General features: G+C 34.5%; 1 protein-coding gene across 4 annotated transcripts in view; it reads right to left on the bottom strand.

The window, feature by feature from the left end:
- Positions 1–145: 145 nt before the first annotated feature.
- Positions 146–22,018, bottom strand: part of FNBP1L (formin binding protein 1 like) — a 141,880-nt gene continuing 120,007 nt past the window's right edge. Inside the window, exons 11-17 of one of the 4 annotated variants that reach the window (XM_080655664.1) lie at positions 18,407–18,421; positions 14,737–14,846; positions 8,450–8,582; positions 7,994–8,088; positions 5,131–5,279; positions 3,445–3,603; positions 146–2,389 (exon numbers count right to left, since the gene is read on the bottom strand). In XM_080655664.1, coding sequence (XP_080511790.1) covers positions 2,382–2,389; positions 3,445–3,603; positions 5,131–5,279; positions 7,994–8,088; positions 8,450–8,582; positions 14,737–14,846; positions 18,407–18,421 — 669 coding nt within the window. In that variant the 3' untranslated portion in view covers positions 146–2,381. Of the gene's footprint in view, positions 2,390–3,313; positions 3,604–5,130; positions 5,280–7,993; positions 8,089–8,449; positions 8,583–14,736; positions 14,847–18,406; positions 18,422–22,018 lie in introns of those variants that run through there. The other 3 variants (XM_080655666.1, XM_080655663.1, XM_080655665.1) reach the window with 3 other exon arrangements.

Below are 22,018 nucleotides of genomic sequence, written 5' to 3'. Positions count from 1 at the left end.
TAGAATAAAATTTCCAAAACTGCTTAGCAAAACCAGTTGCTTAACACAGATGTTCTTACTTATGTAACTTGTCATCTATTTTGTATTATCTGGAACAAAGTCTTTAGTTCATATAGCAATAAGAGATAACACATTGCACACCTTAACCGACCATGAAAAGATTGTTTTATTTCATGAAAATATTCTCAACAGAGAACACTATCTTAAACAAAGCACTTACCATTAAGAAATCAACATGTGCACAAAAAGAGTAAAAATTATTGAAAAATTAAAGTTTTTGGACAATTCACGTGTTCAAAATTTAAGAATGATTTAAACTGTGCAAGTACAAATGTCTGTCCTATTGTAATAACCCATATACAGGTTGCACTATTCCACGTGAAGGAACTTGCCTCCTACGGAAGCAAATCCTGCTTTTAGAAAAACAAACAGTAGCTTGAAAAGAACAGTTAGTCCTTACAAGAAAACCTTAAACTTTGCCCTCTGTGGCTGCTAGCCAAACACACACAAGCACTTCAGGCTTTGTACAGAAGACAAACACAGCCAGGTCACATTTCCTCCTCATTGCTACCTTTCAAATACGAATAGCACTAGGATTTAAAACTCCTTTATGTAGTTTGTCAGTATTGAATAATGTCACATTATATAAATAACCCTGTAACGAGATTCAAAATCTAAACTTCATAGTTTACTAGCCTCAAAAGTAATACACTATTATGTCAGCTGTGTAACAGGGGCATATTCGATCTCATGAAGACATTAAGTTTCACACAATTGTCATTCAGCTTTAGTATTACTAGTATGAATAAAATAACACTGGGAAAAAATTATTAAAGCAGTCACACAGCTTCTAAAATATTGCTTAAAATCCAACAATACACAGACCATTTCACGTTCTCTTTCTTCCCTCAAAACAGTAAAGAACCAAATTAATGAAGCTTCCATTGGTAGAAATATCCCCCCACCCCCGCCCACTTCCCTATTAAACACCACTAAGAACTTAGTTAAGATACAAGTCATTAACAGAACCACAAATGCGAGGCAGGACAACATGAGCAATAGGGCACTAACGACAATTATATTTACAAGTATAAACATACAGAAATCTCCATTTTACAAGTAAAAGTGCACATAAATCATTACAAAGTTTCACTAACTTTTATCTGGTTCAAACAAAAGCATCACTTGGAAACAGACTATCATTGTAATAATCAAATGAGAACATGGTAACCCCAAATTAAAAGACAATGGGGGGAGAGGTCCATAAAACTTCTCATGAAAACACTGAGTAAAGTCAAATGGACTTGAACATGTCTTTAGTCTGGTGCATAAATTTGGAGATGCACCATCAAACATGGTAGAGCTCTAAAAGCCACCTACCGAGGCTACATCGGCAGCTGCAGCAGCCCTGCAGAGATAAAGGAGGTCACACTGAGCTGACACATAAAGCCCTTTGTGGGATACTGTAGTGGTAGTGTTGGCAATCAACAGATTTAGGCACTCTAGTTTAAGGCAGCATTTGAATGGAAGCAGCTGACTTCTGACAACAGTCCTTTGTCTTGAGGTGGTGAGTATCTTCTGTGTTTATTATGCCAGGATTTTGGTGCTGACTATAGATTCTTCCCAGACTGAGGTGCGGAAGATGTATCACGCTTCAAAGAGTTCTTTCAACTGGGCTGTAGGCTAGAGCATAGATGTTTTCTTTTTCTTATCATAAATACTTCAGGTTCACAAACTAGTTCTTCATAATGACAAAACTGGAATGTTTGCAGTGGGGAAGTTATAGCAGCATACACAAACAACAGGATGAGAACATTAGTGCTGGAGATGTTTGATAACGTGATTTGCGCTACAAATGTAAAACCAAACTAAGACTTTGACAAGAACAAGGGATTATAAACACATGCCTGAAAAACCTAACTCGATCACTCTACACATGCAACAGGATGTTAAGCAAACACAGAAGTGGCGCAGGCAGACAATGACAAATGGCCAGGGTTCTAACAGACAATGAATCTAAAAGCCAATTAAAACAGAGCTGGGATAGAGATGGTGCTGGTGGGACCGCCAAATGTAAGACAAATTTGATAGCTCTGCATTCTTTCTGATTTGGACATCATTAAAATAAATGGAAAAAAGGTTAGCCATTGTTAGCTTTTTTCCCTTCATGTGAAAGAGGAATTTAAGGACTTAATGATTTTTTAAAACAATGTATGGAAATGCTAATGAAGTTAGTAAAAAATAATGATGTCTGCATGCACTCATGCATCTTGCTTCTCTCACTCTCTCTCTCTGAGCCTGACAACTCTAACACCCTCCCCCCCAAAAGCAGCTGCATGTAACCTCCTTCAACATCTTGCCCATTTCCTCAGAAACCCTCTTCAGGAACCTGCAGTCCAGGAGGAAAAAGAAAAGAACAATTACTGAAGACCTTTGGTAAGACCAAAAGGGGTGTTCAGTTTAAAGTGTCCGTCCTAAATGTCCCTAAAGTTATTTTATAGTCAGCTACTGAAAACACCAGAAAAATTTGTAACGCGAGCAAAATTAAAGACAAGGCTTGTAGCCGCTTCTTCACTTCATTCCCGGCACCACTAGCACTGCGCAGTCCTTGATTTTACAGTGCCACCAACTTTATTTATTAAGAAAATAAATCACTAAAGTGATATTTCCCAAAGGATATTTTCAAGATAAAAAATAAAGCATTCGATTAATTTGAAAGGGAGCTTGTACATTCCTGAAAATATTATTAGGTCTCAAAAGAAAGCCAATTTATTCACCTAAGAGCTAGATCATGTTGATTTATTTTCCAAGTCTCTTGATTTGCCTACTACAATAGATTTTGTGCTAGGTATTTATTTTCTTCTTTTAGGAACCCAAAATTAATAGGGAGAAAAATGAAAATCGTTATATCCTTATTTTATCCAATTAGCCAACTATTATTACTTGTCTTCTTGGAGACTGTAGCTAAATTCAAATGCCTATATCAAACCACTCTTTGGGAATCAGCTTTTTATAGCTTTTCATAGCAGTTTTAATTATTTGAATTTACTACAGTCACTGAGTTTTCTGAAGTCAAATGTGTGTATGTACATGTTTGGGAGGGGGTAACTTTTATCTATGAATTCCTGCCCAATAGGTCAAATCCCATTCTTTATAAGGCAGAAAAACACAAATCCTTCACACAGACTTAAGCAAGACATAAAGCAAAAGGCATCAATTAAGCTCCACACCAACATCACTCACGTTAAAGCATCAACGAGAACAGTTTCTTGTGGTAATATTCACATCTTTAAGATCGAGCATTCAGCTCACATAGTGAACAATAAATCTTGGATGCCCTTTAAATTTTCTGATGTTATCCCACCCGTCGAGTGTGTTTTTGTTTTAAGTTATCATTCCTATGTCACAAAGCTGCCTGGTTAGTTTAGATGTAAGTTACTGCACCTTTACTGTTTTTCTCTAGAGTTACATCTATGTATGATGTGGGAACGTAGCCTTCTTCTCCATTCTGTCTCCGAGCTCTTGTCCATCCATCACCTTTGTCCTCCTCAATAATGTATAGAACTTCACCTTCTTTCATTGCCAGAGTACCTTCATTATGTCCTAGATGAGAGTTTTCATAGTACAAGCATATTTTAACACAGCAATAATTTCAAATAAAAGTTACAAATAACAACACAAAATAACATGAAGCTACTAAATTTCAATGTGCCTAGGCCCACTGATTCTCATTACCAACATCTCTATTTTGTAGCAATACTTTGTAGTTCACGCAACGCTTTCATATCATTATCTCATGTGAACTCCCGGGCTGGCATTAATATCACCCCCATGTAAGAGATAAGTATAAGCCACAATGACATATGACTGGCAAGGCTACTCTAACTGATTTCACTACTTCAACTTCTTTCCCAAACTTGAGTGGTATTGCTATCTAGAAAATTCATGAAATGTGGATCAGAAAAATAGTAATAAGACAGTGAGAGGGTGGAAAGAATGTAGCTCAAAGAGAGAACAGAGAGAAAACTACAGGCTCAACTCTGGTGATGGTAGAAGCAGAATGGTTATAGCCACAGAGCACAAACTTTCTCTAAAACCTCATCAGCCTCAGGGCTCTTTCCTCCCAATCCCTAACCCTTCCAACCTGCACAGGTAGAGTCCCTAGAGGCTGCTGGCTGCTGGCTGGGGCCTCCCTTCCCGGGCTTCATTCCGCGCCACCCCCTGGGGGTCAGCGCACGTCATAGCGAGTGATCAAACTCCTGGTCAGTCAAACTCCCGAGGGGACACTTTGCATATTAGGCTTTTATAAATAAATAAATATATATATATATATATATATATATATATATATATATATATATATATATATATATTCTTAGAATGAGGAGTAACTAAAGACTTCACTCAATTTTAAAACCAATACAATGGATGGGTGGGGAAGGACCTTAGTTCATATACCATTTTACAAAACTTATTTATAAAGGTGTTACTGTGCTCCTCTGTGAGTTGAGGAAAAGGATTTTTCAGAATCCTTTTCCCACAAGAGAGGGAAGGGTGAATAAAAGTCTGCAGGAGAGGACTACAATGACTTCCTCCCTTCGGTTTGTCATCCAACTCTTGCAGAGGAAAAGATGGCAAAGTCAGAAGCTACCATACTCTCTCCTTCCCTCATCTGAAAATGTGGCCTAGAGTCAGGATATGGTGGCATTCAGATATGCCATTTGCCGTGTGCTTGTCTCCCAATGTTAGCAAGTTACAAGGAAGAGTGTGAAGTGACATCCGCCCACCTTCCACTTCCTGGGTTAGGATACATGTTTGAACTGCTTCAACTTTAATGAGTACATGAAGCATTAGTCACATCTCTGGGAGAAAGTCTGTATCAACCAAAGTTGATAATTAAATAATAATCTGTATTAGTATACTGATAAATAGGTAATTTTCTTTTAATGTCATGTATGGCATGAACATCTCTGTATCTGTAGTATAGTTAAATAAAAACATTCATACTAATGAACTAGTATTATTATTATCTGACAATGTATTATTTAGCTGCGGACATTAAAGTACATAACTCATAAATGTAGTCTTTAGAAACCAATTTTATCATATAATGCATTAGAAAAATCATACCATCGAAAGGGTAAATAGCTTTGCAGTGTCCAATAGCAGGCAAGGGATCGTCATCTTCAAAGTCATCATCAAACTCATTGTGGTGACCATGCTGTTGGGGTGGCCCACGGACTTCTTGGTTTGCATCATCAGTGTAACTTCCCTCAGGACTATAAAACATAAAATTATCTCTGATCAAGTATCACAAACATGGGAACCTTTTATATTGTCACAGGATCAATTCAGAGAATTAAGTATCTACGACATAGTTCCAAATTAAATCTTTATGTTCTTAAACACTGACTCTATCTATCTCTTCTAAAACAAAATGATTCTTTGTTGAATTTCCTGAAATTAAAAGACTACAATATTCCAGACACACAGCATGTATTCAGTGAATATCTCTCACTATCACCAGGTCCAGAGAAAATATAAAGATGTATTAGATACTTGTCTTTCATTATTCTGGATTTATCACACCCTCTTTTGCAAGAGGGCCCTAAAATTCCTTAGGGGACCCACCCAGACCCGTGTTCAGTTAAAAGGTTTCAGGTGGCTTGTTCTGTCCTGACTCCAGGGGGCTCATCTTAGCACAGCATTTGTATGGCTAGAGTGATGAGTTGGCAAGTAGGACTGTAACCCAGTCAGATATAAGAGATGCAGAGAGACCTTTGCTTGGGATTGTTGAAAGAGAAGCTCCCTTCCTTTTCCACTGAACTTGAACCTGGAGAAATATGAGCCTAGAGCTTTGAAAGATTACCATAAGAAGCCTTAAAATGAAGCCAAGACAGTAGAAGGCAGAACTGTGACGTGGAGAGAACAGAGTCCTGAGGATATATCATCTGAGCTCCAAGATTAAGCTCTCCCTGAAGTCAGCTAATAAAAAATCCCTCTTTAGTTTAAGCCAGTATGGGCAGAGAATTTCATTCAGTCACTAAAAACCCAAAGACTCCTAATAAAGTTCATTTCCAACTAATCATGTTACCTGGAAAGTTAATAACTTAGAAAAAAAAAACAAAAACTCAGTAATCCAAAGGTATTTTTCTTCACAACTTTTTATTTATTTTTTTTTAAATGTATTTTATTGATTTTTTTTTTACAGAGAGGAAGGGAAAGGGATAGAGAGTTAGAAACATCGATGGGAGAGAAACATCAATCAGCTGCCTCTTGCACACCCCCCTTTAGTCCACAGGCCGATGCTCTATCCACTGAGCCAAACCAGCTAGGGCTCTTTACAACTTTTTTAAATCAAAGAGAGAAAAATATTAATAATTTTGCTGAAGAATCAAATGACTAAGATTTTAATAATGGGGAAATCTACGTGATTAGATTTAACAGCACTTTCAGTATGCCTGGAAAACATATTTTTTTATTTTATCGTTATTGTTTAAATTATTACAGATGTCCCTTGTTTACCCCATTGACCCCTCCTCCCCACTCCTGCCCCCTCCCCAGCCTTCACCCCACTACTACCTGTGTCCATGGGTTATACCTACAGGCATGTAAGTTCTTTGGTTGATCTCTTCCCTGCCCTCCATCCCCTTCACTCTGAGGATCCTGAGTTTACTGCATGCTTTCGTGTCTCTGGATCTATTTTGTCTGTCAATTTATTTCGTTCATTAGATTTCACATGTAAGTGAGATCATGTGATATTTCTCTTTTACTGATGTAGTAGATAAAAAAAGCTGTGGTACATTTAGACAACGGAATCCTGTACAGCTATAAAAAAGGGGATCTCTTATCCTTTGAGACAGCATGGAGGGACCTAGAGAGTATTATGCTAAGTGAAGTAAGTCAGTGGAAGACGTGTTTTTAAATAACACAAGCCAAATAGATTATTAAAATCTAGGTTTTATCTAATAACAAAACCTAGTATATTTGGGGTATTATTTGATATACTGAAGATATGTAGTCTTTCAAAAAATGATAATGGAGAGGAGAAACTAATAATTTGTCAAGAACATACTATAACCAGGTTTTTACTACTGGGTGCTTTATGTACATTACTTCATTTATTACTAACAACCTGCACAAGGGGTATTTTAATCTCTATTTTATATTTGAGGACACTGAGACTCAAAGAGAATTAAAAATGAACTTACTCAAATTATAGTGTAATTAAAGCAGTAAACTAAGAGCTCTCAATTTCTTCTCTAAGGTGAATTCTAATTTGTTGGACTTTTTTTTTTTAATATTTTTTTTATTGATTTCAGAGAGGAAGGGAGAGGGAAAGAAAGATAGAAACATCAATGATGAGAGAGAATCATTGATCAGTTGCCCCCTACATGCCTCCTACTGGGGCTCTTGCCCGCAACCCAGGCATGTGCCTGGACTGGGAATCGAACCGTGACTTCCTGGTTCATAGGTCAACGCTCAACCACTGAGCCATGCTGGCTGGCCTAATTTGTTGGACTTTATTATAAAAAAGAAAAAAACTTATTACAATAAGGGAAATGCCACAATGATATGGAAACTTAGCAAAGTGCCTTTTGGAAGCTCTGGTCTAAACTAACAATATACATTTTTCACAAAACTTTGAGCAACTTGACAGTTAAATTTTTTCTTTGGCATTAGCTACCCAACTCCATCTATTAGGACATCTCCCCAGGCCTGAGGAGCCCATGCCTCCATATTACAGCTCCAAGAACTTTCTATGTTCCCATCTCTGTTTTGGAATACATGACAAACAAACTGAGCAGCAATATGAAATTTCATAATTCACCTATAGCTATTATAAAGAAACAGAAAATTTAGGTTCGAAAGACTGATGTTATTAAAGCCAAACTTGTTATATGAGGGAAGAAGAAAAAAAATTATATGAAGTTTAGAAAAAAAAGTGAGAAAAGTTTGGGAGAAAAGAAGAAATAAAATACAAAAAAATGACCTTTCTCGTCCCTGTGTTACAAGATGATTTATGTCACTGCTATGTCTTCTGTCTCCTCTCCCACCTGTTTTGCCTTCAACTTCAGAGAGCCATGCCTTAGGAAAAAAATAAGTAAAACTGAGCTTAATAAATATTTTTAAAAGCTCGTAAGATATTCTACATTTAAAATGTGCTTTGAGTTATGATTATGTAATTCTTATCGAAGGGAAACCTTTATTCCAGTTTGGTCAATGATCAACTTTATGGCTAATAAAAAATAGTTTAAGTGTTTATTTTTATATATCATTTTTAATTTAAAAACTTCAACAAGGGACTAAACATGATACCTTACTTTTAGTTCATGAGCGCTGAAATTAAATAAATATTTGAAGATAATTCTAGCAAAAACTAACCTATCATGATGAAGTTTATACAAATGAATTTATCTCAGACAACTGCTAAATAACAAATCTCTACCTCATTCTTGTGGATTTCCATTCGCAGGCGGTCAATATTATTCATGGTCTCTGCTAATTTAGGCTGCAAACTCCCTGGATCCCCCATTTGTGGATTTTTCTCATACACATCTTTCATTTTGTTGAGTGCTTCTCTGAAAACAAAAAGGAAGCCATAAAATTAAATATTCACTCTATATATTTCCAGATAAGAGTTTCATTTTATTTTGGGGCCTCACATGCAAGCTAATCTAAAAAGATTCACATCATCTCTTTAAGTTTAGTAAAATATTACCTGATTAAAGATAATCTGATAAAGTATATAGAGTGTATAATTTATGGAAACATCCTTTAAATCACTTGAAATACCAAAAACAAGTCAGATTTAATTTCTCATTTCTTGCTCCTGAGATTATATATATACACACCTATAAATATATGCTTAATCAAAGGCTGGAACATATTCCTCAATATTCTTAAATTTATCCTATCCCAAATCAAACTCATATTCCCATCTAGACATTATTCCACCTTTTCTTAAGAGTTCACAGCATCATTGTCCTCCCACCCATCTATACTAGAAATAGAAATGCATCTTTAACTTGCCCTTCTACCTCCAAATTCAGTTATTCATCTCCTCTTCACTAATCATAATAATAATAATGACTCAATCAGCTCTCCTCAACTCTGACAGCTGACGGTACTGACTTACACTCCTTAATACTCATTTCCTGCCTGATCTCCTGGAGGGTACATTTTCTTTTTCCTTCTCCTCACCTCTGCTGCCTTATATCTCCCTGACTGGCTCCTCTTCCTCTCTTCATCCTTTAAATGTGTGTTACATAAAATGGCATAGGTTTCTTCTCATCTTATCCTACACTCCTCCTTCAGAATGATCTCTTATTGTTTTGTTTTTTTCCAGTTTTAGTGAGATATAATTGACTCATGGCTTTAATATCACCTATCTTTAGATGATACTCAAGTATACATCTCCAGTCCTCTTTTTCTCCTAAGTTCTAGATTTGATTTCCAAATCTAACTAGATACTTCCATATAGATTTTCACATATTCCAAAAATCAACATAAACAACACCATGACCTTTGCCCCAAATTTATTTTTTCTTACTGTTTTAATTAAGTCTTTATCTATACTTCTGAGGTAGAACGCCTCCATTTTTCTCTTCTTAGACATCCAATCAGATGACAAGTCTGACCTACTTTGCCTTTTAAACAATTCTTATAATCTACTCTTTTCTATTTTCAAGACACGGTTTCAACATCTCTCACCTAATTGGCCCTAGCTGGTTTGGCTCAGTGGATAGATTGTCAGCCTGCAGACTGAAGGGTCCCAGGTTCGATTCCAATCAAGGGCACATGCCTGGATTGCGGACTCGATCCCCAGTAGGGGGCATGCAAGAGGCAGCCGATCAAGGATTCTCTCTCATCACTGATGTTTCTCTCTCTCTCTCCCTCTCCCTTCCACTATGAAATAAAAATATATTTTTAAAAAAGAAGTCCTCTAATTGGTCTCCCTGATGTCAATGTCTTTCCTATAAAATCTACTCTGCTTATAGTTTTCAATTATTTTTCTTTAGACTACAGAGGTGATAGTATCACCTACTTTCTCAACAACTCTTGGTGACTCTCCAATACCCCCAGAATTCTACAAAAAAGCATTCAACATTTTATATAATTCATCCTGTACCTTTTCATCCTCATCTTCTGATATTATATTGCACACAATTTCTAATCAAGTCTCCTCTGGCCTAGATCCAGTTCCAGGCCATGAAAGAATACTCACATTTCTGTGCTTTTATTCTTTGTTTTTCCTCTCTTCCTTAAATATTCCTACTCTCCCTTAATTGTCTAATTTCTTATCTGACAAAACCCTATCATCCCATCAAAGTCTAACTCCAATGTTCTGGAAACAAAGCAGCTAATGTTTGGATGTCAACTCTGATATTTACCAGATACCTAATCTGAGCCACATTATGGATATATTTGATACCCAATTACTCTACCTTTATAACAGGAACAACAACTTCAGAGGGCTATTTTGAGGAATTCAATGTAAAATGCTGGGCTCACTTTCTAGTACATAATAATCCCTCAATAAACATTAGTTTCCTACACCATCACCCTTCCTCTTCCCCCAACATCTCCCCAGTGATGTTTGTCTTAATTATTCCAATAAGAATTCATTATTTTTTCCTCTAGGTTCCCCCAGAACTTTATCTCTCTATTAGCAGCTATCATAATCTAGCTTGTACAGAAATAAAATCACTGAGTTTTATCTTTCCAAACTAAAATGTGAGCCTATTAGGATCAGGAACTGTTTTATTACTTTTTTGTATCTTCTAAAATCCTGGCAGTCTATTACATATAGTAAGCCCTAAATATTACATTATATGTTGTAATTTCCCAGAGACCATTTACATGTTGCTATAGTAAAAAATATTTTAATATTTAAATATTATTTAATGGGGAAGTAATATACAGCATGGTATATACTGTATTATATATTTGAAAGTTACTGAGAGAGTAGGTACTCATCACAAGAAAAAACATTTTTGTGATTATATATGGTATTGAATATTAAATACTTATCATGGTGATCATTTTCCAAAATATACAAATATTGAGCCATGCTGTACATCTGAAACTAATATGATGTTAATACGTCAAATATACCTCAATGAATAATGTAATACTAATAGAGTTGGTCCTCATTATTTACAGATTCCATATCTGTGAATTGCCCATTTGCTAAAATGTATTTGTAATCAAAAAGGAACACATGTGGCACTTTTATAGTCATTAGATAGCTACAGAGTGGAGAAAAATTTGAGTCATCTGATGTATGTGTACATTCTCAGCTGAGATCAAACAAGGAGATACTTTAACTTCTTATTTCTGCTCTGATACTCTGAACAAGTGTCCTTTTTGTGCTCATTGTTGGTGATTTTTCTCTTTATGAGAGCCCACAAGCGTAGTGCTGAAGTGCTATCTAGTGTTCCTAAGAGCAAGAAGGCTGTGAGGAGAAAATACATGTTATATAATCTCTGTTCAGGCATGAGCTACCATGGTGTTAGCCCTGAGTTCAAAGTTAATGAATCAACAATATATATACCAATAGTGAACTTACAGAGAGACTAAAAAAGCAATCCCATTTACCATCACATCAAAAAAATTAAGATACCTAGGAATAAAGTTAACTAAGGAGGTAAAAGACCTGTACGCGGAAAACTACAGGACACTGAAAAAAGAGATAGAGGAAGACATAAATAGATGGAAGAATACACCATGTTCATGGATTGGTAGAATCAACATCATTAAAATGTCCATACTACCCAAAGCAATCTACAGACTCAATGCACTCCCCATTAAAATACCAATGGCATATTTCACAGACCTAGAAAGAACTCTCCAAAAATTCATCTGGAATAAAAAAAAGACCCCGAATAGCTGCAGCAATCCTGAGAAAGAAGAACAAAGTGGGTGGGATCTCAATACCAGATATCAAGCTGTATTACAAAGCCACTGTTCTCAAAACAGCCTGGCACTGGCACAAGAACAGACATATAGATCAATGGAATAGAATAGAAAACCCAGAAATTGATCCAAACCACTATGCTCAATTAATATTTGACAAAGGAGGTAATAACATATAATGGAGTCAAGACAGTCTCTTCAATAAATGGTGTTGGGAAAATTGGATACATAAAAAAAAAATGAAACGAGACCACAACTTACACCATACACAAAAATAAACTCAAAATGGATAAAGGACTTAAACATAAGATGGGAAACATAAATGTACTAGAGGAATCCAAAGGCAGCAAAATCTCAGACATATGCCGAAGCAATTTCTTCACCGATACCACTCCTAGGGCAATGGAAACTAAAGAGAAAATAAACAAATGAAACTACATCAAAATAAAAAGCTTTTGCACAGCAAAAGAAACCATCAACAAAACAACAAGAAAGACCACTGCATGGGAGAAAATATTTGCCAATGATATCACTAATAAGGGTTTAATTAATCTCCAACATTTACAGGGAACTCATACAACTTAAAAAAGGAAGATAAACAATCCAATCAAAAAATGAGCAACAGCCCTAACCGGTTTGGCTCAGTGGGTAGAGCATCAGCCTGCAGACTGAAGGGTCCCAGGTTCGATTCCGGTCAAGAGCATGTACCTTGGTTGCAGGCACATCCCCAGTAGGCGGCGTGCAGGAGGCAGCTGATCGATGTTTCTAACTCTCTATCCCTCTCCCTTCTTCTCTGTAAAAAAATCAATAAAATATATTTAAAAAAAAAAAAAAAAAACAACGAACATAAACCTGGGGGTGGGGGGATGGGCAACGGACCTAAATAGATACTTTTCAAAAGAAGACATAGGCCAAGAGACATATGAAAACATGCTCAAAGTCACTAATCATCTGAGAGATGCAAATCAAAACAACAATGCGGTACCATCTCACACCTGTCAGAATGGCTATCATCAACAAATCAACAAACGACAAGTGCTGGTGAGGATGCGGAGAAAAAGGAACCCTCGTGCATTGCTGGTGGGAATGCAGACTGGTGCAGCCACTGTGGAGAACAGTATGGAGTTTCCTCAAGAAACTGAAAATGGAACTCCCATTTGACCCAGTGATCCCACTCCTAGGAATATATCCCAAGAAACTAGAAACACCAATCAGAAAGCATATATGCACCCCTATGTTCATAGCAGCACAATTTACCATAGCTAAGATTTGGAAACAGCCTAGGTGCCCATCAGCAGAAGACTGGATCAGGAAACTGTGGTACATCTACACAATGGAATACTACGCTGCAGTAAAAAAGAAGGAATTCTTACCATTTGCAACAGCATGGATGAAACTGGAGAGCATTATGCTAAGTGAAATAAGCCAGTCAGAGAAAGATAAATATCACATGATCTCACTCATTTGTGGAATATAATGAACAACATAAACTGATGAACAAAAACAGACCCAGAGACAGAGAAGCATCGATCAGACCGTCAAACCTCAGAGGGCAGGTAGGGGAGGGTGGGAGTAAGGGCGAGAGATCAACCAAAGGACTTGTATGCATGCATATAAGCCTAACCAATGGACACAGACACCAGGGGAGTGAGGGCATGAGTGGTGGGGGGGATGAGGGTATAAGAACACATATGTAATACTTAATAAAGAAAAAAATAAACAAAAAAAACATACAATAAAACGTGTCTTTAAGAAAAACATAAAACAAGGTTATGTATAGATCATTTGATAGAAATGTTGTGACCAGAGGCTAATATCTAGAGCCCTGTATTTTCAGTTTTGGTATTCACTAATCAGTGTCACAGTGACTTTACAGAGCCTAACTGCCACAAGTGACGAGAACTGATTATAATGCCATATTTCATTTATGATTAAACAGACAATTATATCTGATGTATAATTCTTAACAATCCCTTTAATCACTAATGCCAGACCTTAAGCTCCAATTTTTTTTAAAAAATATTTTTATTGATTTCAGAAAGGAAGGGAGAGGGAGAGAGAGATCGAAACATCAATGATGAAAGAGAATCACTGACTGGCTGCCTCCTGCACACCCCCCATTGGGGATCAAGCCCGAAACCCAGGCATCTGGAATCAAACCTGGGACTCTCCAGTCCTCAGGCCGATGCTCTATCCACTGAGCCAAATCAGCTAGGACCTTAAACTCCAATTTTATCTTCAGTGTAAAAGCAGATAATAAGTCACCAATTCACTGTAACAACCCTTTACTCATCATAGCTCTCTATGTTCATTAAAACAAAACTGAAATACAGGAATCTTTTTATAAAATTGGGAGAATAATAAAGCATTGAGTGAATGAATCTGAAGCCATAGTAATCAAGTACTGTTTACCAACATATTTTTGCTGCAAAAGAAATAATTATAGCTTCAGGTTTCTATTGAACTCAATTTATATACCAAATCAAAATGAAATTTATCCAAGCATAAGAGGTAGTTATTGTTGGTGAAATTACTCTTGATAATGATCAAGTGATTTTATAAATTTTTGGAAGACATAAACATATACTATTAGCTCCAATAAGTAATCTGCAACCCCAGAAACTATAACATTTCATTTTTACTTGTTACATAGCAACCACAAAATTTTCCAACACTTCAGAGTGTTTTTTCCCCTCAAAAGGTATTTCAACTAGGATGAATGATTTTTAAACTTTTTATACATCACACTTAAACACATCATTCAAAATAGACCCTGAAAGGAATAATAATGGTAGAGAGAACTTAATGGAACAATACTTCTGATCTGATTCTTTTTGTAGTTCTCTGTTAAGTTCGTCAATGCGCTGCTGTAATTTTTTACGTCTCTGTTCCGGTGGCAGATGACTGAAATCTTCTAGTGCTGTGCCCTGAAAAGAGAATCTAAATGAGGATAAAAGGCATTTTCAAGAAATTTTATTTTTCACATATACCCGTTATAAAATAAGAATATCAATTTTTAAGTTTAATTTCTAATTAGCCACGAACAATCCCTTTTAAGAAAAAGAAATCTACATAGATATGTGTGTTAATTAAAACAACTGTATTAACAAAAGGGTTCAAATTCCAGTCGGTTTATAAAATCATGAAACAGGATGGTAAAAATCACACCAGATAAAGATATTTGGTAATGACCAGTATCACATTATTCCCAGGTCTTGGCAGAGTTAAAATAAATACATACGGATCTTCTTACAGCAACAACAACAAATGGAAACACGTAACATTTCTCATATATATATATATTAATGTTTTATATATAACATATAAACACATCCATAAGAATATTACAAATGTTCAGACTAAAAATATGAAGTTTGTATAACTGAATTAAGTAAGCAACTTACCTCATAAAGACACTCTAATTAATGCATATAGTCTTTAAATGATTAAACCAATCTGTTCTTTAGAACCAAAATATACTTGGCAATTAAAAAACAAAAGATCCACTAAGTGAAATGTAAGTAGAAATTATATTCCAATATTTTCCAATTATCTTTTCGTACAACCAAATAATATACCTCAGTTGTTCCTGAAAGAATGATATAATCTAAAGAGAGATATAATCTTTCTTTTGGAAGTAAGCTTGATGCTTGACAATTTCTTAATGCTTTGTTATTAAAAAATTTATATAAGAAAAGTGTTAGTATTTAGATGTAAATTTGATTAAAATGATGTCATTCATCTCTTAAATATTAATCATATTAGTTACTTTAGTTATTTTATTAGAAATTATACAATGGAGCAAATATTAGCAACTATTGATTCCATCTGATATAAACCCATATTTACATGGTTTTTATATCCTCCAAAAACTGATGACACCTATCTCATTCTTCTTTTAAAATGGTTATTTTAAGAATATACAAGTTCAGTTTTTAAAGTGTTGCTGAAGGGAGCTCCCAAAATAAATGCATCCTTGCTCTGTGGACCATTTGTGCCTATAACATAAGCTAAAAAGCTTTATTTCACCATTATAAGAATGCTTCTCTTACTTTAAGAAAAATGAGAACACTCAATTTTAGGATGAGCCCTGATCAAATGTAACATTTAATTAATACCAGAATCTCTAGAATTTTCCCAAATGGCCTTCACATTATGGACATTCAACAAACTTGTCTAAAATGAAGTAGGACATTTTGTCTAAGTGGCTGTTGTTTTTTAATCTACCAGTTACCATACATAAGAATCTGTCAATCAAATTTGCCTAAATGAATGGCAAAATTTCCTATCCTTGAAATTTAGTGGCCAATTATCATTATATATTGTCACATTTAATCTCATTTATGGTACACATTTTGAAAACTATTATATATGTACCAGAGATAAAACTTTCTAATTTATATTTTTTAAATATGTATTAAAATTTTGAAAAACTATTTAATAAAGTGAGGAAATGTATTCCAATGTAATTTGGTAGTATTATAATAAACTCAAAACTAACTATAAGTAAATCTGCCAAATTTCCATTTATCCCTAATCAAACCTTGTTCTCAAATTTATTAACATTAGATCCTAGACACTTGCATATGTAATATCTCATTTTGATATTATAACCTATCCTTCTCTAGAATATGAAAAGTAACTCCACTCTGTTTCCTGTGGATGTAAAGAAAACCTCTGATGCATTTAACAACTCTCCTACAAGGGAATTCATAAAAGGCCAAATTGCAAGAGTCTGAAAAACAGCAGTTTATTTTCTAAAAATGAGAAACTATGTAAGAACCCAATAGTTTTGGGCTTAGGTTTTCACAATGTACTTCCATTAATTTGTCTGAAATACATAAATGTGTAAAGGAACATCTCTCTTTCTGTCAAAGAAACACACACACACACATACACACACACACAACATCTCTCTTTCTGTCAAAGAAACACACACACACACACACACACACACACACACACACACGCACGCACGATATTTAGGTGATTTGTCAGAAGAAAGCAATGACTATAATAAATTAGTAGAAAAACTTTCGTTCTTACTTTCTGGAAAACCCAATGATTCTTATGATAAACTATCATAAACTCTGAAAAAAATCAAATTTATATTATTTTTTTAAAGGGTGTTTAAAAGGAAAGCCCTGGCTGGGTGGCACAGTTGGCTAGAGCATCTTCCTGTACACCAAGAGGTTGCAGGTTTGATTCCTGGTCAGGGCACATACTTCAGTTTCTGGTTCCATCCCTGGTTGGGGCATGAGCCGGAGGCAAGCAATCCATGTCTCTCTCCCTTTCTCTATAAAAATCAATTAATATATCCTCAGAAGAGGGTTAAAATAAAATATTTATAAAAGGGTGTTAAGAAAAATTATTTATTTTTCCTTCTATAAAAACAAACTTTTGTTCTGCCATGTAACTTTCAAAATAATATCTATATATATAAAAGCCTAATATGCTAAGTATCTGTCCGGATAATGACATCACATAGCAACGTCCAGTTTCCTCTCCCTAGCGACCAGCCTCCTTACAGTTTCTTCAGCCCAGGAACACGACTTGCTTCATAGCCAGGTGGAAACATTTCACACTTTAACCAAATTTCTGTGAAGCATTTTCCCGTGCCTCATCTCATTTGATCCTCACAGAAGTCCTGGAGTAGGTAGATAGGAGACTCGGTGGAATCCTATTTTATTTTCATTAGCTGGAAAATGGAGATTTAGAAAGCTTAGAAACTTGACTGAAAAGAAGAAATGGTGGACCTTGAAAATGCCTTCAGGTTTCCTCACTGCGCAGAATATAGTCAAACTCTGCTGCAGCTAAATATTTTACCCTTTGTTCTCCCTGCGTGATCTATAATGATAATCTGCTTCATGTTGATATTTACTGCTCTGTTGCTGACAATTACCGGAAAGTGAAGTTGGGGTGCTTCACTGGGCTGAAAAAAGTTTAGCTAAATCAGAAAGCAGGTCTAATTAAGCAAGTTTATTCTATATCTATAAAAGGTTAAGTTGACTCGCACATGTGTGATACATGTAAAGCTCTAGCTGGCGCCAATCGCATGCCTGTGTTTCCATCTGTCATTGTTGATCGTGAATTTGGTTGACACTTCCATTATAGAGAAAGGGTGAATAGCAATATTAAAATATTTCTTCTAATTAATTTCCTTTCAATGTGCATGAATTCGTCCATCGGGCCACTACTTTAACTATAATTTTATTCTCTGTAACATGATAACATGACAAGGACTACACTCAATAACATTCAAGAACTTAATGGGTTGATTACAGGTTAACCACATTATTTTTGAATTTTTATGATATCAAGAGGTACTGGCATTTGTTGGACTCTATATAGATTAAATTATAAAAAGAAAAACATATAAGATGAAAATGTGGAGCTGTACCTTATTATTTGTTTTGACTTTAAACAAAATAATGATTTGATATTATTTAAAGTTGGCACAGTATACAGATTAGCACATAAGGCTTACCATCTTCCCCGACCACTGAATAGTTCAATGGAAAACAGAAAGAAATGGTAAATTATTCACATGAAACCATAATATAGAAGATGCAATAACCTATATATATATTTTACAATGTTAAAATAAATCATGTACATTTCATAATCCAAACAATTATGCCAGAAAAACAATTTTAAGCACATTTTTTGAAAGTAAATTATCTGCAAAAAAAAACAAACAAAACAAAATACAATGATGATAATGGGCAGATATTTTGTATATGCAACTAAAACTCAAAAGTAACTGGTAATCATTCTATCAGTAATCATGTATTTTCTTCTTTAAAGGAGAATTTTTACATAAGTGAATTTCACTTATTTAGCTCTTCATTCTCAAAATACTAGTATTTGAAAATTTGAATATAAAAGATTTAACAGCCATTTTAAAAGAAATCTTATATAAAAGATTTAAAAATGGAATGCTCTTTCCAATGTATTAAACAAAACACCATTTTCTGAATTTTTATAGTTTAAAATACCGTAGGGTAGGTTTTAGGTGAGGGTAACATTCCTACTTTAGTTTTAAGGTGCTTTTTAAAATGTACAGACACATTAAAAACACATTATTACCAATCACTTAGATTCACTTAGATTCAAGTTCCTCATACGTATTTCCTAATAGACACAAGTATATGGACTGAATTTTGCTTTGAAGATATAGCTTCTATTTTTCAGTTTTTATTCTGAAATCTACATGCTTGAAAGCAACACTGATAATATAACTTGAATTTTTAGAAAACTGGTTAAAATTTAGTCTTTCTGAAAATATGAAATGACATAGCCAGAGTATTACCATATAGTTATATATACTACACATGTATATAAAATGCACATTCTGTGGGTTGTCAGGGTTCTGCAACTGGCATTGCATCTACCTAGCATCCCAACTAAACACGTGAGATGCATGCACATGTGCAGGTACACAAGTATGCTCACGCAAGTGCGCACACACACACACACACACACACACACACACATACACACACACACACCCCTGTGACCAAGAATACACAGGAGAGCTGTACAAAGTTAACTTAATATTCATTGCATTTGGTTAGCAGCCTCTAAAATTTTTATCATTCCCTGTTTTCTAAATCATAATATTTTAAAGCAGTTTGGGGGATGTCGGGTAGAATTTCACATAAAATTATGAATTTTAATAAATAGCTGACAAAAATATCTACCCCTTATCTCTGATGAATTTGTCATATATAAATGGTTATAATGATAAGATGACATATGCTATTCATTACCTTTCCAAATTAAGCTTAACATTCTTTAGACTGTCAGTAGTTTCAGGGAATAAAACCATAACATCTTTGTAACAAAATTCCTGATGAGATTTAATGGTTTAAATTTTTAAAAGATATTCATGCTCTTCTTTAAATGCTATTAAAACAAAATTATATGCAGGACAAGAAGCAAACTACCTATGGTATTTGATTTATCTTTTATAATTTTCACCAGCTAAATTTCTAAGTGATGCAAATTATTTTTTTAGTTTCTATATTAATATTTTAGAAAAAAACATTAAGATAATTATATACTGAAATATCAGATGTTTCAATGTTTAGCTAATCAAATTCTGGGGATACAAAAAACTCAAGTTCTTTGTAAAAATATTAGAAATATATAAAGTAATTCATGTTCAATACAGAAACGCCTCACTCTCATATGTAATTATTATATACTTATAATTAGAAAATTTCACATACCCACTAAGTATTAATAAATATACAAGGGAGCTATAAAAGGAAATCAGGCAATTAATATTATTAGATGTATTTCACTTAAAGACAAAGAAATTCTGAGAACTGTACTTTGGATAAATAAAAGCTTACACAAATTACTTTAGAAGTTTATAAGATCCTAAATAACTTAGACAGAAAACATGGACTTGCTATTGCTAGATCAATTTACCCCCCAAACCCCCCAAAAAAGTACCCAGTAAGCTCAAATGAAGTAGATATAGAGAAAAATTATTCATTTCTAAATTAAGTAGTTAACTTTAGGAGTACACCAAATATCCATTAATGGTTAGATTTTGAAGGAAATTATAGACCCTCAGAAAAGGTCCACGTATGGTCAAATTAAAAAACACTGATCCAATATAACATTTCTCATACCCTTAAAGATACTAAAAACTGTGTAAACTAGGTTTTAAGAAAAATAAATTATTAATTTTTAGAAAGCCAAAATGTGGACATTTAGGAAAAATTATGTAACAAATATAGCTCAACACAACTTTCTAATTTGAATTGGTACAATTTATCAGTTTTAAGAAAACTTAACACTAATCATTTCACAATATATGTAAATCAAATCACCATCTTGTACATCTTAAACTTATACAGTGATGTACATCAATTATTTCTCAAAACTGGAAAAAATGACTAAAAAATATTCTGTTTTTATATAAACAACTGGGGATTTAATTTATTTTAGGAAATTTACGTGGCTGGCTATTTTAGTGGAAATGTAAAAAGTGCCTAGAAGTGATTTAGTATAGAGTAGTGAGTTCTCTTTCATACAACTTGTTGAGTGTATCCTAAGAGTTGTCATCACAAGAAGAAATCATTTTGTCTTTCTTTTTATTATGTTTACATGTGATGATAAATGTTAATTAAACCTATTGTGGTTATCATTTCACAATATATGTTAGTCAAACCATCATCCTGCATACCCTAAATTTATACAGTGATGTATGGCAATTATTTCTCAATAAAATTGGGAAGTCTGGCTGATGTTCCTCAGTGGTTTGAGTGCCGAACTATGGACCAGGAGATGGTTACATACCCCGTCAGGGCACATGCCCAGGTTGTGGGCTCCACCCCCAGTAGGGGTCCTGCAGGAGGAAGCCAATCAATGATTCTTTGTCATCAATGATGTTTCTATCTCTCCCTCTCCCTTCCTCTCTGAAATAAATAAAAAATATATTTAAAAAAACCTGGGGGAACAAACCTTAAGACTTACTTTGTAAGTTTAACAAACTTACATGTAAATCCATGTAAAAACACAAAACGTGGCTTCTTAAAGTTTCTTTTTTTTTTTCTATTTTGAGAAATGGAAGGAAAACATCTCTATGGATTACTTTTGAAATATATATAACCTATCAAAAAGAAAGCAATTTCTCAACACCAAGGCTGAATTAAACTTTCCTTCCTCCTTTTTCCCCTAATCCCCTAATAGATTTGTCTGTCATATTTTCTATCTTGCTTACCGCTTCTTTCTTTGCCATGATAAATAATTAAAAAGTGGGAGGATTTTGGCTTTCTGGAACTAGGCCTTCCAAAAAACCAATATACTTATATTTAAAAGTAAAGCAATATGTGGAAATAAGACAGTGACCAAGCAAATACTTCTAAGTTTTATAGTAATAAAATTTAACTATAAATTTTTCCAATAAGAATGAATGTCACATATTTAAGCTTCTCTCTCTAGGACTCACAGAACTAAGTGCCTAAACTTTTTTTCAAAGAAGTACAGTTACTTCATATTCCGTGACTCTACTGTGTAGTGTACTATAATTGGGCCTGGTAGACTCAATGTGTAGGATCCATAAACGGTTACACAAAAATAT

Source organism: Plecotus auritus (assembly GCF_963455305.1).
Source record: "Plecotus auritus genome assembly, chromosome: 2".
NCBI lineage: Eukaryota > Metazoa > Chordata > Mammalia > Chiroptera > Vespertilionidae > Plecotus > Plecotus auritus.
Note: the sequence above shows the minus strand (reverse complement) of the source record. Positions and strands in the feature narration are given on the sequence as shown.